The 13,170-nt window shown below is 44.1% G+C and overlaps 1 protein-coding gene across 2 annotated transcripts; it reads left to right on the top strand.

The window, feature by feature from the left end:
• The first annotated feature begins 2,246 nt into the window (after positions 1 to 2,246).
• Positions 2,247 to 8,778, top strand: LOC143766226 (uncharacterized). Of its 2 annotated transcripts, XM_077253737.1 has the most exons (8): positions 2,247 to 2,340; positions 4,053 to 4,202; positions 4,322 to 4,498; positions 4,588 to 4,711; positions 4,791 to 4,888; positions 5,045 to 5,135; positions 7,082 to 8,204; positions 8,518 to 8,778. In XM_077253737.1, coding segments are annotated over exons 2-8 (1,692 nt in total). In that variant the 5' UTR covers positions 2,247 to 2,340; positions 4,053 to 4,124; the 3' UTR covers positions 8,519 to 8,778. The 2 variants fall into 2 exon arrangements, with proteins under 2 accessions (XP_077109852.1, XP_077109853.1); XM_077253738.1 differs by lacking the exon at positions 8,518 to 8,778 and having other exon boundaries at positions 7,082 to 8,281.
• Positions 8,779 to 13,170: the final 4,392 nt, after the last annotated feature.

Here is a 13,170-nt window from a genome sequence, read left to right as displayed (position 1 = left end):
CACAGATGTTAAGCTTGGCAGGAGTTAACTTTTTGATTAGTGACTGAGACTGCTGGGAATGCCTTCTCCCTTTTAGTATGGTTCAGAACTTTCCTGGATGCCGACTATAGCATTTGCGTGTCTCTTACACCGGTCCTGTGTTGGAGTAGCTGTTCATACTCAAGTCTTTATTTAGGAGTTTGGTGAAGTATACTTTGTTGTTTGTTCATTTCTCTATTGGTATTGTGTTCCCATCACACACATATTATGTCATCCTGTTAGTTTGCTTTATGGTGCAGTTTACTTTATTCCCTGTCATGCTTTATCTGGTTTCCATTACTGTTCACCTCCTGGGGTGGGGGTTGGGGGTTTAGCTCAGGGCTGGACAGGAGATATGGACAGGTCGGTGACTCGGGCCTCCCTACCATCAAGGGTACCCCTGAGTTAAGGAAAGACAAGACTCTCCCTAGTCTGAGGGGCAGTTCAGGGGCCCAGGTTCCTCATCTCCTGTTTTCCCATTGCTTCCTGTGACAGTGTGTCAATGACTGTCTTCTGGACATCTGTCAAGTCAGCAGTCTTCCCCATGATTGTGGAGCCTACTGAAACAGACCAAGGGATCTTTTAAACACTTAGGAAGCCTTTGCAGGTGTTTTTTTTTATTGATTATTCTAATTTACTGAGATAATGACTTTTGGGTTTTCATTGGCTGTAAGCCATGATCATCAACATTAACAGAAATAAACACTTCACATAGATCACTCTATTTCTATTGACTCTATATAATATATGACTTTCACTTTTTGTAGTGAAGAACTTTAATGAATGAACTTTTTGATGACATCCTAATTTAGTGAGATGCAAATTGCCTCTTCAGAGAGAACGAGGACTTAAACTCTATAGCGCCACCTGTTGGAAGTAGCGATCCTACAAGTCACAATCAACCCTTTAACGAGTCGTGCAATATGTATAATTTAGTGAGAAGCACTTTTAGACATTAATGCTGCCATATAATAGACATCCGGTGAGTGGTAATACTGATAATCCCTCGTGTGTTGTTTATATGTCTCCAAGCAAAGAAATCACATGTTACATTCCACACATAAAACTCTGTAGAAAAGGGGTGCTGGGGAATTGTGCCCGTAGTAAGGGACAAATAATGCTGGAAACGGGACCAAGAAGAAGTTTCCATGTAGGGCCTGCACTCCGGATATCAGTGTACAGGAACCGCACAGCTGGCACTACATTCACTGAGGCTCCGCTCCGTACATCTCGTACACATATGGTTCCGCTCCATACACCCAGTACACGTGCGGCTCTGCTCCGTACACCTTGTACACACTCAGCTTCGCTCCATACACCCCGCACACAAATGGCTCTGCTCCGTATATCTCATACACACACGGCTTCGGTCCGTACACCCCATACACGGCTCCGCTCGGTACACCTCGTACACACACGGCTCCGCTCCGTACACCTCGGTCACACGTTGGTCCGCTCTGCACACCCGGGGCTCTGCTCCGTACACGCGGGGCTTGGCTCTGTACACCCTGTACACACGTGGCTCCGCTCCATACACCTCATACACACACGACTCCGCTCCATACACCCTGTACACACAGGGCTCCGCTCCGTACACCCTGTACACGCGTGGCCCCACTCCGTACACCCTGCACACACGTAGCTCTGCTCCATACACATCATACACACATGACTCCGCTCCGTACACCCAGAGCTCCGCTCCGTACACCCTGTACACGCAGGGCTCCGCTCCGTACACCCTGTACACATGCGGCTCCGCTCCGTACACCCTGTACACGCACGGCTCCACTCCATACACCTCGTACACACGCGGCTCCGCTCCTTACACCTCGTACACATGTGGTTCTGCTCCGTACACCTGGGGCCCCGCTCCGTACACCCTGCACACACGTAGCTCTGCTCCATACACATCATACACACATGACTCCGCTCCGTACACCCAGAGCTCCGCTCCGTACACCCTGTAAACGCAGGGCTCCGCTCCGTACACCCTGTACACACACGGCTCCACTCCATACACCTCGTACACATGTGATTCCGCTCCGTACACCTGGGGCTCTGCTCCGTACACCTTGTACACGCGGGGCTCCGCTCCGTACACCTCTTACACACACGGCTCTGCTACATCCACCCTGTAAACCCCTCCTGACCCCACACATAAACTTCCCCTCATCCAGCACCATGACAACCTGCACAGCAGAGCCCTGCATACACTGAGGCCCCTGATCATGTGACCCCTGACTCCTCCCCTCCTGTGGCCTCATCCCAGGTCCTGTGCGCACAGAGCAGCCATATATGTGGTGTGCGGCTCTGCAGGTGGAGGTAGGTGCTGGGGGTTCCCCATTACTGGGCTTGGGGGGGACATTAACCCCTTCACTATCCCAATATCCATGTCAGGGCACCAGGCCTCTGATCTTACTTGGATATTGGGACTAGTGAAACTTTTAAGCCACTAATCTAATTAAGGATTCTCTCTCTGCTCTCAGGTTGCTTATTTTAATGTCTGTTTATTATGCCATGACTCTGCTCTTATTCTGTGTATATTTGTGTTTCTTAAGATACTTTGATATAAGATGCCTGAGGAAGAGACATAAGTATTTTTTGCTTTGTAACATCATTTATTTTATTTTTGTCAGCCATGAAAAGGTATCATAACTATAAGATTATTTTTTGTTTTTCCCACTGAGAACAATTTTTATAAGAATCATAATGTTTTTGTCCCTTTGCCCCTAATAGATAACATAAGACTCAACTACAGTACCCCTTTCTTGGCCTCCCACAGTATAATGTTCCCCCAGTACTGCCATCCCCCCCACACACAGTATAATGTTACCCCAGTACCACCATCCCCCACACACAGTATAATGTTCCCACAGTACCGCCATCCCCCCACACACAGTATAATGTTCCCACAGTACCGCCATCCCCCCACACACAGTATAATGTTCCCACAGTACCACAATCCCCCACACACAGTATAATGTTCCCACAGTACCGCCATCCCCCACACACAGTATAATGTTCCCACAGTACCGCCATCCCCCCACACACAGTATAATGTTCCCACAGTACCGCCATCCCCCCACACACAGTATAATGTTCCCACAGTACCACAATCCCCCACACACAGTATAATGTTCCCACAGTACCGCCATCCCCCACACACAGTATAATGTTCCCACAGTACCGCCATCCCCCCACACACAGTATAATGTTCCCACAGTACCGCCATCCCCCCACACACAGTATAATGTTCCCACAGTACCACAATCCCCCCACACAGATGTAAATCATTCAGCTGCGGCGCTGAAAACTAAATCTCCGAGCACTTACAAGTACTTGGAGGACACCCGACCGTGCTCGGGAAATCTTGAGTAACGAGTATATTCGCTCATCACTAGTTGGAGGATATCGGAAGATTACCTCAGAGACATTTGCTGGAGACAGATTATGGACAGCTTTGTAGGTCAATGTTGGTAGTTTGAACTGGCTTTTTGGGGGGATTGGGAGTCAATGAAGAGATTTCCAGAGGGGATAAGTGGAAGAATAGCGAGGAGAGAGATGGATTAGTCAGGAAGCAGAGTTAAGTACAGTTTGGGAAGGTGTGAGAATGTTAGAAGGGTGTCTACAATGGCTAATATTGCAGTAGTAGAGAGACTACAATGTGGGATGGTTTGTGACGACATCATATTTTGTTGTAAGCAGTTGGTTAAGTTGCAAAGGCTGAATAACAGGAACAGAATAATCTACTGGTTTATATAAACTTTGTAAAAAGCAGTCATTTTTATTTTTTTTTATTAGCTGCTACAGGAAAGAACACTTTACATGTAGCATCAAGTCAGCAGACATAACTCTGCACACGATTAAGTAATAAAAATTGATAGGAGAAAAAATAAAAAATTAGCAGAATTAAGTTTGGCCAGATGGATCGGATCTCCATAACAGTCATGGTCTTTGATGTGGGCCCTTTGGAAAATAAATTGCCCACCCCTATTACACAGGATTCTTTACATCATCATCTTCTCCCTATTAAGGTCCCTACAATACCGGATCCTCTCAGTGGAGATCTTCTGTAGAAGAGAACTTATCTAATTGACCCAACAAGGATGGATATGGACAGGGATATAAAAGCGGAGAGGATATTACACCTCACCCTAGAGATTCTCTTCCGGCTTACTGGAGAGGTGAGAGATTCTGATGATCTCACATTACATCATTCTTATCTATGGGAATATCGGACAGAACTGGTGAGGAGTCCAAAAATGTCTGTAGTTAGGTTATTAATGTGTCTCTCCATATCCAGGATTACACAGTAGTGAAGACCTCTAGTGAGCACTGTCAGGCCTCTGTGTCTGAAGGATGGGGAAGACGCCTGAGCACAATCAGTGGGCCTTCACCTCGACCCCTGATACAGGAGGACATGAATGACCAGAAGATCCTAGAACTTACCTACAAGATGATTGAGCTGCTGACTGGAGAGGTGACACTGCTGGGAATGTTGGGACAGTATATATGATGGGTTTTTTTTTTCGGTAACTGGGGGGATGACGGTATCATTGTATGTGTCAGGTTCCTATAAGGTGTCAGGATGTCACCGTCTATTTCTCTATGGAGGAGTGGGAGTATTTAGAAGGACACAAAGATGTGTACAAGGATGTCATGATGAAGGTTCCCCAGACCCTCACATCACCAGGTAATAGGACTAAATGCACACGGTCTGTAATCTTCTGTATGTGAAAAATTAATTCAGTCCCTGTATGTGTTTCCTCCAGTTCTATCCAGTAAGAGGACAACTTCAGAGAAATGTCCCCGTCCTCTTCTTCCACAGGACTGTAAACAAGAAAATCCCAATGTTCCTCAGGATCATCAGGTATCTCCTTTATGATGTGTAGACGGCTATGAAGGTCTTGTGTTCATTCTTGTTTTATTGCCCAGCATTATATGTTTTATGAGAGCGGTGGAGATGGTAGGATTAGAGCTGATCATAGATGTGACTTCTGTCTAGGACTTACAATATTTATTTCAGGGTGAAAATCTGGCCCATATTAATACTACAGAGTCTTATGTGAGGAATGATGAGCGATGTAAAGAGGAGATTCCTACAGATAATCGCCCAGGTGAGTTGTAAGCACCAGCTGCAAAGAAGTCACTGGCTGTGACTGCTTTTTAAGTGGTGTAGTCCGGCCATATCACAATCATGTGATCACCATTCTGCCGCTAGACCACAACATTTTCCTCAACCCAAAACTGTTCACATTTCTTTGGGGCATTTATTGCCCTTCCTCTATAGAATTGTTCTACCCCCTGGAATTAGAAGAGGCTGTTCCCTGTTTGCCCAGATTTTTAAACTACAAATCCAGATTAGAGCGTACGTAGAATGTGCTGACAAGTTAGAAAATCATTCATAGAAAAATATTATGATAGGTCTCTTGGAGAAAGCGAAGGGTAATGATGTTGTTGCCTTCCTAGAACCATGATATCTTATTGCATGAATCTACCTTCTCTCCCTTCTGTGCTGCTGAAGCTGCTCATATAGTCCCTACAAGACCACGTCCAGTCTTCTTGGCCAAACTTCACTTTTTTTATTGTAAATGTTAAATTAACATGATATAGTTCTAATCAGTGCGTGGTTTATTGCTGTATATACTTTATTCACACCTTCTGGAGATGTATTGGCATGGCTCAAGCTCTGGTTTCCTAGCCTGATGCAAAGTCATAAACTACATTTATATTTTTGATCCTAAAAAAATTCAGAATACTGTACAATTGCTCTTATAATGGGGAACACCAAGATCTTCTCTACTATTCTAGTCAGGACTCATTGCAGCTCCAATGGTCCATCATAAATGAGTAGCTTCTGTTCGGTCGTGCAAGATGGCGAGAACAGTCAGGTAGTCGGATCAGAACTTGGAGAGCAGAGAAATACAAAATTGGAAGATGCAAGAGTAGTCAGTAAACAGGTCGGGTTACAACGGGAAACAAATAAACAAGCCAAGAGCTGAGCACAGAGGACTGAACCAGAGGAGAAAAGGCTGTATCTGGGTATCTGGCCTCTTCTGGTAATATGCTTCGAGCTTTAGTAGTGTGTGGTGGTTTCCAATTATCTGAAGAAGGGGGATGATTGTTCCAGCTGATCTGCACACACACCCATACTGTGAGACTGGATGGTACTACTGGTCCCAGCCACCTTGTTCTTAGTGGCTGAACAGAGCATGTGCCACCCAGTTCTTATGTTTCCTACATCTCCTTCATCACTAGCACCGCCTTCATAATAAATAAGGCAGCGCCTGATGATAGGAGCAGTTCAAACAGGAGATATGATGCACCATTTGCAGAAGCCCTAGAGTGACAGAATGGCATAAAATGAGATCAATAGAAAACTCCATAAAGTGACTCCATTTTGTAAATTATAACCTGAAATTAGCACGCAGTGGGTGTTACTGAAAAATAAAATTGCACAAACGTCATTCTTTTGTCCAACACATAGTGCCCAGATTGTGATCCCGGAGACAAACTAAATTCAGTGGGTTCTTCACTACAGAAATGCCAAATACATGGATGCTAAATGTGGTTTGTGAACACTGCAAGGCTTAGAAGCGAGGGGGAAGTTTGATTTTGGGAGAGCGGATTTTGCTGGATTGGTTTATGGAAGATATGTTGCTTTTCAAAAGCCTTTGAGACACCAATAATGTGGAAATCTCTTGTTTTTTATTGGCCATTGTGGGACTTGTTTTTTACGGGATGCGTAGATGTTTTTATTAGTATAATTTTTGACTACATAACATTTTTTGACTACATAACATTTTTTGGTTGTTTTTTTTTCTTGCACTATTTAGGAGGCCAAATGAACAAACAATTGAAAACCATGTGTTTCTGGTTTATGCCATGAGGTCTTCTAATAGACTGGGATCTATCATTCTCTTAGTGAATAATTCAGTTTTCCTATATACCTTGCCTTTTTCATGCTTCCATATGTGACTATGGAACATTTAAGTAGAAATGTTCAAAAATATAAATTTTAAGGATACTTTATTAAAAATAATAATTGTTTTTTTCTTGGCAGATGACTCTACAATGACATCAGAGGGACAACTGACATCTTTGATTTTTAAATCAGATGACCTTGAGATCACACATGAATTGAATGCCATTACTCCAAATATACCATCATCCTTTCACTGCAGAGATCTATCATCTGATGCTATGACAGAGGTCATATCTACTGATGCATTACAGACTGCTAAGAATAATAAAAGTCACAAAAGAGGCATTAAAAAACTAATTGCTGTTAAAGCAAAGAAGGCATTTTCACATTCAGAACATGGAATTAGTTTTCCCCTCGAAATGTCTTTTGTTGAACATAAAAAAATTCACATAGAAGAGAAGAGATTTTCTTGTTCCAACTGTGGGAAATATTTCACCCGGAAATCAGATCTTATTAGGCATGAGAGAATTCATACTGGGGAGAAGCCATATTCATGTTCTGAATGTGGGAAATGTTTTAACATGAAATCTCATCTTGTTAATCACCAGGGAACTCACACAGGGGAGAAGCCTTATTCATGTTCAGAATGTAGGAAACGTTTTAACAGGAAATCGTATCTTGTTAAACACCAGAGAACTCACTCAGGGGAGAAACCTTTTTCATGTTCAGAATGTGGGAGAAGTTTTACAGAGAAATCAAATCTTATCGCACATCAGAGAACTCACACAGGGGAGAAACTATATTTATGTTCAGAATGTGGAAAATATTTTAGCCGCAAATGGTCTCTTGTTAAGCACCAGAAAATTCACACAGGAGGGAATAAGCTTTTATCCTGTTTAGAATGTGGGAAATATTTTGTCCGGAAATCGCATCTTCTTATACACCAGAGAAGTCACACAGGGGAGAAGCCTTTTTCATGTTCGGAATGTGGGAGGAGTTTTTCACAGAAATCAAATCTTATCTCTCATCAGAGATATCACACAGGGGAGAAACAATATTTATGTTCAGAATGTGGGAAATATTTTATCTGCAAATCTCATCTTGTTAAGCACCAGAGACTTCACACAGGCGAGAAGCCTTTTTCATGTTCAGAATGTGGGAAATGTTTTATCCAGAAATGGCACCTTATTAGGCATCAAAAATCTCACTCTCCGATTATTGGATCTCAAGGACTTCAGGTCTTAGCGCAGTGTCTGGGTTAGTCTACGTTCACATTTGCGGTGTGCGCCGCAGCGTCGCCGCCGCAACGCACAGCGCAAATGTGAACACATGCACAACGCAGCTTTTTGCGCCGCATGCGTCCTTTTTTTCATTGATTTTGGACGCAGCAAAAATGCAACTTGCTGCGTCCTCCGCGACCCGACGCGGGCGCCGCAGGGACGCATGCGGCGCAAAAAGCAAGTGCACCGCATGTCCATGCGCCCCCATGTTAAATATAGGGGCGCATGATGCATGCGGCGCCGCTGCGGCGCCCGCCGCTGCGGCGGGCGCCGCTAATGTGAACGTAGCCTTAGGTTATCTCTTTTGTTAACATGTGTGAAAGATCTACGTTCCTTTAACAGAAGATGGTAGAATGTATCTAGGTGACTGCCCTAATGATGTAGGGGTAAATATTCTAGTGTCCCTTCACCTCAACATGTTTAGAACCAGAGTTTGATCAGTACAGAATCCACTCGTGGGAGTTCTAACCTTGTCCTCCTGGGATCATCTAAAGCACCCTTTTTCTCTTTGAAAATAAAGTGTCTATTGCGAGTTATGTGCTCACAAATTCATTGGTGTCGAAAACAACTAAAAAATCTTTGTATCTGCTGTGGGGCAGAATCCAGCCATTCCTCCTTGTTTCCAGACTTAGGAGGGGTTTATTGTTGTGAAGGCCTAAAGTATTTATGCTCTGCAATGTTTATACATGAGTTAAAGATCTTTCAATCGAGTACCACTAGGGAGATTTTCCTTATCAGCCAATTTATAATTTGCAACACCTCATTTGACGTTTATTTGTTAGAGTGAAGCTGTAAGCTTCAATATGTTGGCCGAAATATTCAATCCACTCAGTATGAACAAGCACAGAGGCAACATTAGGAGTGCAGTGCTGTAACACCGGTGTCCCTCCATACGTCTCCCCGCCTTACCGCCATAGCCCCCCCATCCCACACTTCCTCCTCTTCCTCCGGCTGCTGCCTGCATATGACTTAAGAACAGGAAAAAAGAACCTCAAGCAGTCGTAAGTCCAAATATAAAAAACACTTTATTGATGCAAAACAATTATTAAAACACCAGAACATAAGTGCATAGAAGGGCCAAAAAGATGACAACAAGCGTCACCGACATCATGCTGAGCCCAAGGTACAGAGTGACCTTAATCTGATAGTACATACAGGAGAGCTCTGCGGTGCCAATTTACAGGAATCAATGCCCAAAAAATCGCAATTCAATAAGACACCAATCCAATAGGAGATAAAGAATGCATAGTATAAGTATTTATAACGCATACACATCACCTGATGAAGCTGGTAAATATAGTAGGGACACCCGTCCACCCCGACCCGCGTTTCGGTGTAGTACCTTCCTCAGGGGGCGCATGAGAGCACGAGGGCCATAGAAGAATATATAGGGGTCTGTGAGTGATGGAGTGCAGTACCGCAGTGCCATACTTCCGCCCGGTCTCACCGCGCCGGGCAATCAACGACCGGAAACACGTGGGGCCCCACGTGATCCGGAAGTACATGCACGGACCACGAGAACTCAGGCAGAGAGCAGAGGGAACGGAGCATGCGTACATTAGCCGGAATGTGCCGCCACCATCTTTATTGAGGGCAGGACGCGAATATGCCACGATTGGTAAGACGGATAGCTTGATGGATAGCTGGAGCCTCTATATAAACCGGGTGGTACAAAGAATCCACCATAAGAAGGGGGAGTATGTTGTGAAATTGGATTTTGGGCTCCCCCGGTGGCCACTGGTGGAATTGAACTGGTGTGCATCATCCTCTCTGTTCACCTGTTTCCATCAGGATGTGGGAGTCGCTATTTAGCCTTGCTCCTCTGTCACTTCCATGCCGGTCAACATTGTAATCAGAAGCCTTTCTGTGCATGTTCCTGCTGCTAGACAACTCCCAGCTAAGTTGGACTTAGTCCTTGTTTGTTTTTGCATTTTGTTCCAGTTCACAGCTGTAGTTTCGTTTCTGTGTCTGGAAAGCTCTTGTGATCTGAAATTGCCACTCTGATGTTATGAGTTAATACTAGAGTCTTAAAGTAATTTCAGGATGGTATTTTGATAGGGTTTTCAGCTGACCATGAAAGTGCCCTTTCTGTCTTCCTGCTATCTAGTAAGCGGACCTCAATTTTGCTAAACCTATTTTCATACTACGTTTGTCATTTCATCTAAAATCACCGCCAATATTTGTGGGGGCCTCTGTCTGCCTTTCGGGGAAATTTCTCTAGAGGTGAGCCAGGACTATATTTTCCTCTGCCAGGATTAGTTAGTCCTCCGGCCGGCGCTGGGCGTCTAGGGATATAACGCAGGCTACGCTACCCGGCTACTGTTAGTTGTGCGGCAGGTTTAGTTCATGGTCAGTTTAGTTTCCATCCTTCCAAGAGCTAGTTCGTATGTTTGCTGGGCTATGTTCTCTTGCCATTGAGAACCATAACAGGAGTAGCTCGAATTTAGCTATAAAGACATACCTAAATGTGCAAAGTATATCTACGGTCATACATTGCCCAGCACCCAGTGGCATACAATTATCCATAGCATAGGTATAAAAAACATAGAACACTCGATAAGCCTAGAATATAGTGGCATAGAACATCAATGGATAAGACTAGTAAAATTAATCAACAGTGTGTAAATATTCTGAACTTAATATATAGTCCTATACAGAGGCAGCTGACAAGAGTGTGCAACAATGTCTATTACATTTATCCCCTCCCCACAACAAAGGAAAAAGTAGCTAGCATATACAACATATATCACACATAGATGGTAGCAGTCTTTTTCACTCCAGAGATCTTCCAAAGTTCCAGGGCAGAACCAGCACTCACTAAATTCTATTCACAGAAATGTCCTAGGTAAAAGAAGATGGAGTTAAAATAAATAAAATCACATATGATGTCGGTATATACACTCAACACAGCGATATGGTGACTAGAGAAACGGCGCATAACTAATATTCTCATTTAGTCCCCTTGGATGGACTGTGTCAAGGGACCATATCCACCGTGTCTCCAGCTGTCCCAAGCGTTTGGACAAATTACCCCCCCGAATGCTAATATTGAGCATATCAATACCCCGTACTCGAAAGAGGGAACTAACACTTTGATGGAAGGACTTGAAATGCCTCGGGATAGTTTTTAGTAGGGTTACATCTTTTTGAGTGGCTGCTGCCTCAATGCCTAAAACATGCTCCCTAATCCTCACCTTAAATTGCCTGGTCGTCATCCCAATATAAATTAGCCCACAAGGGCAGGTAGCATAATAGATGATATATCGAGATGTACATGTAATTCGTCTCTTAATGATGTAATTTTTAGTACCATCTGAGTTGGTAAATGTACCACATCTGTCCACGTTTGGGCACGCAACACAGTGTCCACATGGGGTACTGTTGTGAATTCTGCTTTTGGTTTCCCTCCGGTGGTTGTAGGTGGTAATGCAGTTGTCCCTGGGTTGCAATCCTGGTCAGGTGTATCTGCTGATTGCAGTTCTGACTGGGGTATTTAGGTGTGCAGGATTCATTAGTCCTTGCCAGTTGTCCATGGTTTTTGGGAGGTTTTGGATCTCTGTCTGGTTCCTCCTGCCTTGCTGCCAAATCAGCAAAGATAAGTGTCTGGTTTTTGTTTCTGTGGCACATATGCTGTGTGCTTTACAATTCAGTGCTATTCATTTGTTTTTTCTTGTCCAGCTTAGATTGTGTCAGTATTTTCTCAGTCTAGTTGGATTCTCAGGAGTTGCAGATATACGTTCCATGTCTTTAGTTAGATGGTGGAATTTTTTGTATTATCTGCTGTGGATATTTTTGGAAGGGTTTTAATACTGACCGCTTAGTATTCTGTCCTATCCTTTCCTATTTAGCTAGAGTGGCCTCTTTTGCTAAATCCTGTTTTCTGCCTGCGTGTGTCTTTCCTCTACTACTCACAGTCAATATTCGTGGGGGGCTGCCTATCCTTTGGGGTTCTGCTCTGAGGCAAGGTAGTATTCCTATTTCCATCTATAGGGGTATTTAGTCCTCCGGCTGTGTCGAGGTGTCTAGGATTTGTTAGGCACACCCCACGGCTACTTCTAGTTGCGGTGTTAGTTTAGGATTTGCGGTCAGTATAGTTTCCACCTACTCCAGAGAAAGTTTCATGCGGCTCCAAGGTCACCGGATCATAACAGTACAACTGGCCAATAATGAGTTAAATGCATCTCAGAAGAAGGGAAGAAAGGTGTTGAGCCATTTTTTTTTCTGCAGTCTGCTTTGTCTTTTCTTCCCTCTTTTTCTCTGGGTGGCTGAGGAGTCTTGTGCTAGCATGAATGTTCAGGAATTAGCTTCTCATGTAGACCAGCTTGCTGCTAGGGTACAGGGTATTTCTGATTATATTGTTCAGACTCCGGTTTTAGAGCCTAAGATTCCTACTCCTGATTTGTTTTTTGGTGACAGGTCCAAATTTTTGAGTTTTAAAAACAACTGTAAACTGTTTTTTGCTCTGAGACCTCGATCCTCTGGTGATTCCATTCAGCAGGTTAAAATCGTCATCTCCCTGCTGCGTGGCGATCCTCAGGATTGGGCATTTTCCCTGGAATCTGGGAATCCGGCCTTGCTTAATGTAGACGCCTTTTTTCAGGCTTTAGGATTATTATATGATGAACCGAATTCTGTGGATCAAGCGGAGAAGACCTTGTTGGCCCTGTCTCAGGGTCAAGAGGCGGCAGAATTGTATTGTCAGAAATTTAGAAAATGGTCTGTGTTGACTAAATGGAATGATGATGCTTTGGCGGCAATTTTCAGAAAGGGTCTTTCTGAATCCGTTAAAGATGTTATGGTGGGGTTTCCCACGCCTTTCGGTCTGAGTGATTCTATGTCTCTGGCCATTCAGATTGATCGGCGCTTGCGGGAGCGCAGAACTGTGCGCGCTGTGGCGTTGTCTTTAGAGCAGATGCCTGAGCCAATGCAGTGTGATAGGATTCTGTC

Source organism: Ranitomeya variabilis, chromosome 4 (genome assembly GCF_051348905.1).
Source record: "Ranitomeya variabilis isolate aRanVar5 chromosome 4, aRanVar5.hap1, whole genome shotgun sequence".
Classification (NCBI taxonomy): Eukaryota; Metazoa; Chordata; class Amphibia; order Anura; family Dendrobatidae; genus Ranitomeya; species Ranitomeya variabilis.
This window is presented reverse-complemented; position numbering and strand designations above follow the sequence as displayed.

Bases quoted from the DNA above. Each gene is read 5' to 3' on its own strand.
- LOC143766226 (XM_077253737.1), top strand. From the start codon at position 4,125: ATGGATATGGACAGGGATATAAAAGCGGAGAGGATATTACACCTCACC. The intron at 4,203-4,321 runs GTGAGAGATTCT...CTCCATATCCAG, and splicing joins TCTTCCGGCTTACTGGAGAG to GATTACACAGTAGTGAAGAC. The intron at 5,136-7,081 runs GTGAGTTGTAAG...TTTTCTTGGCAG, and splicing joins TCCTACAGATAATCGCCCAG to ATGACTCTACAATGACATCA.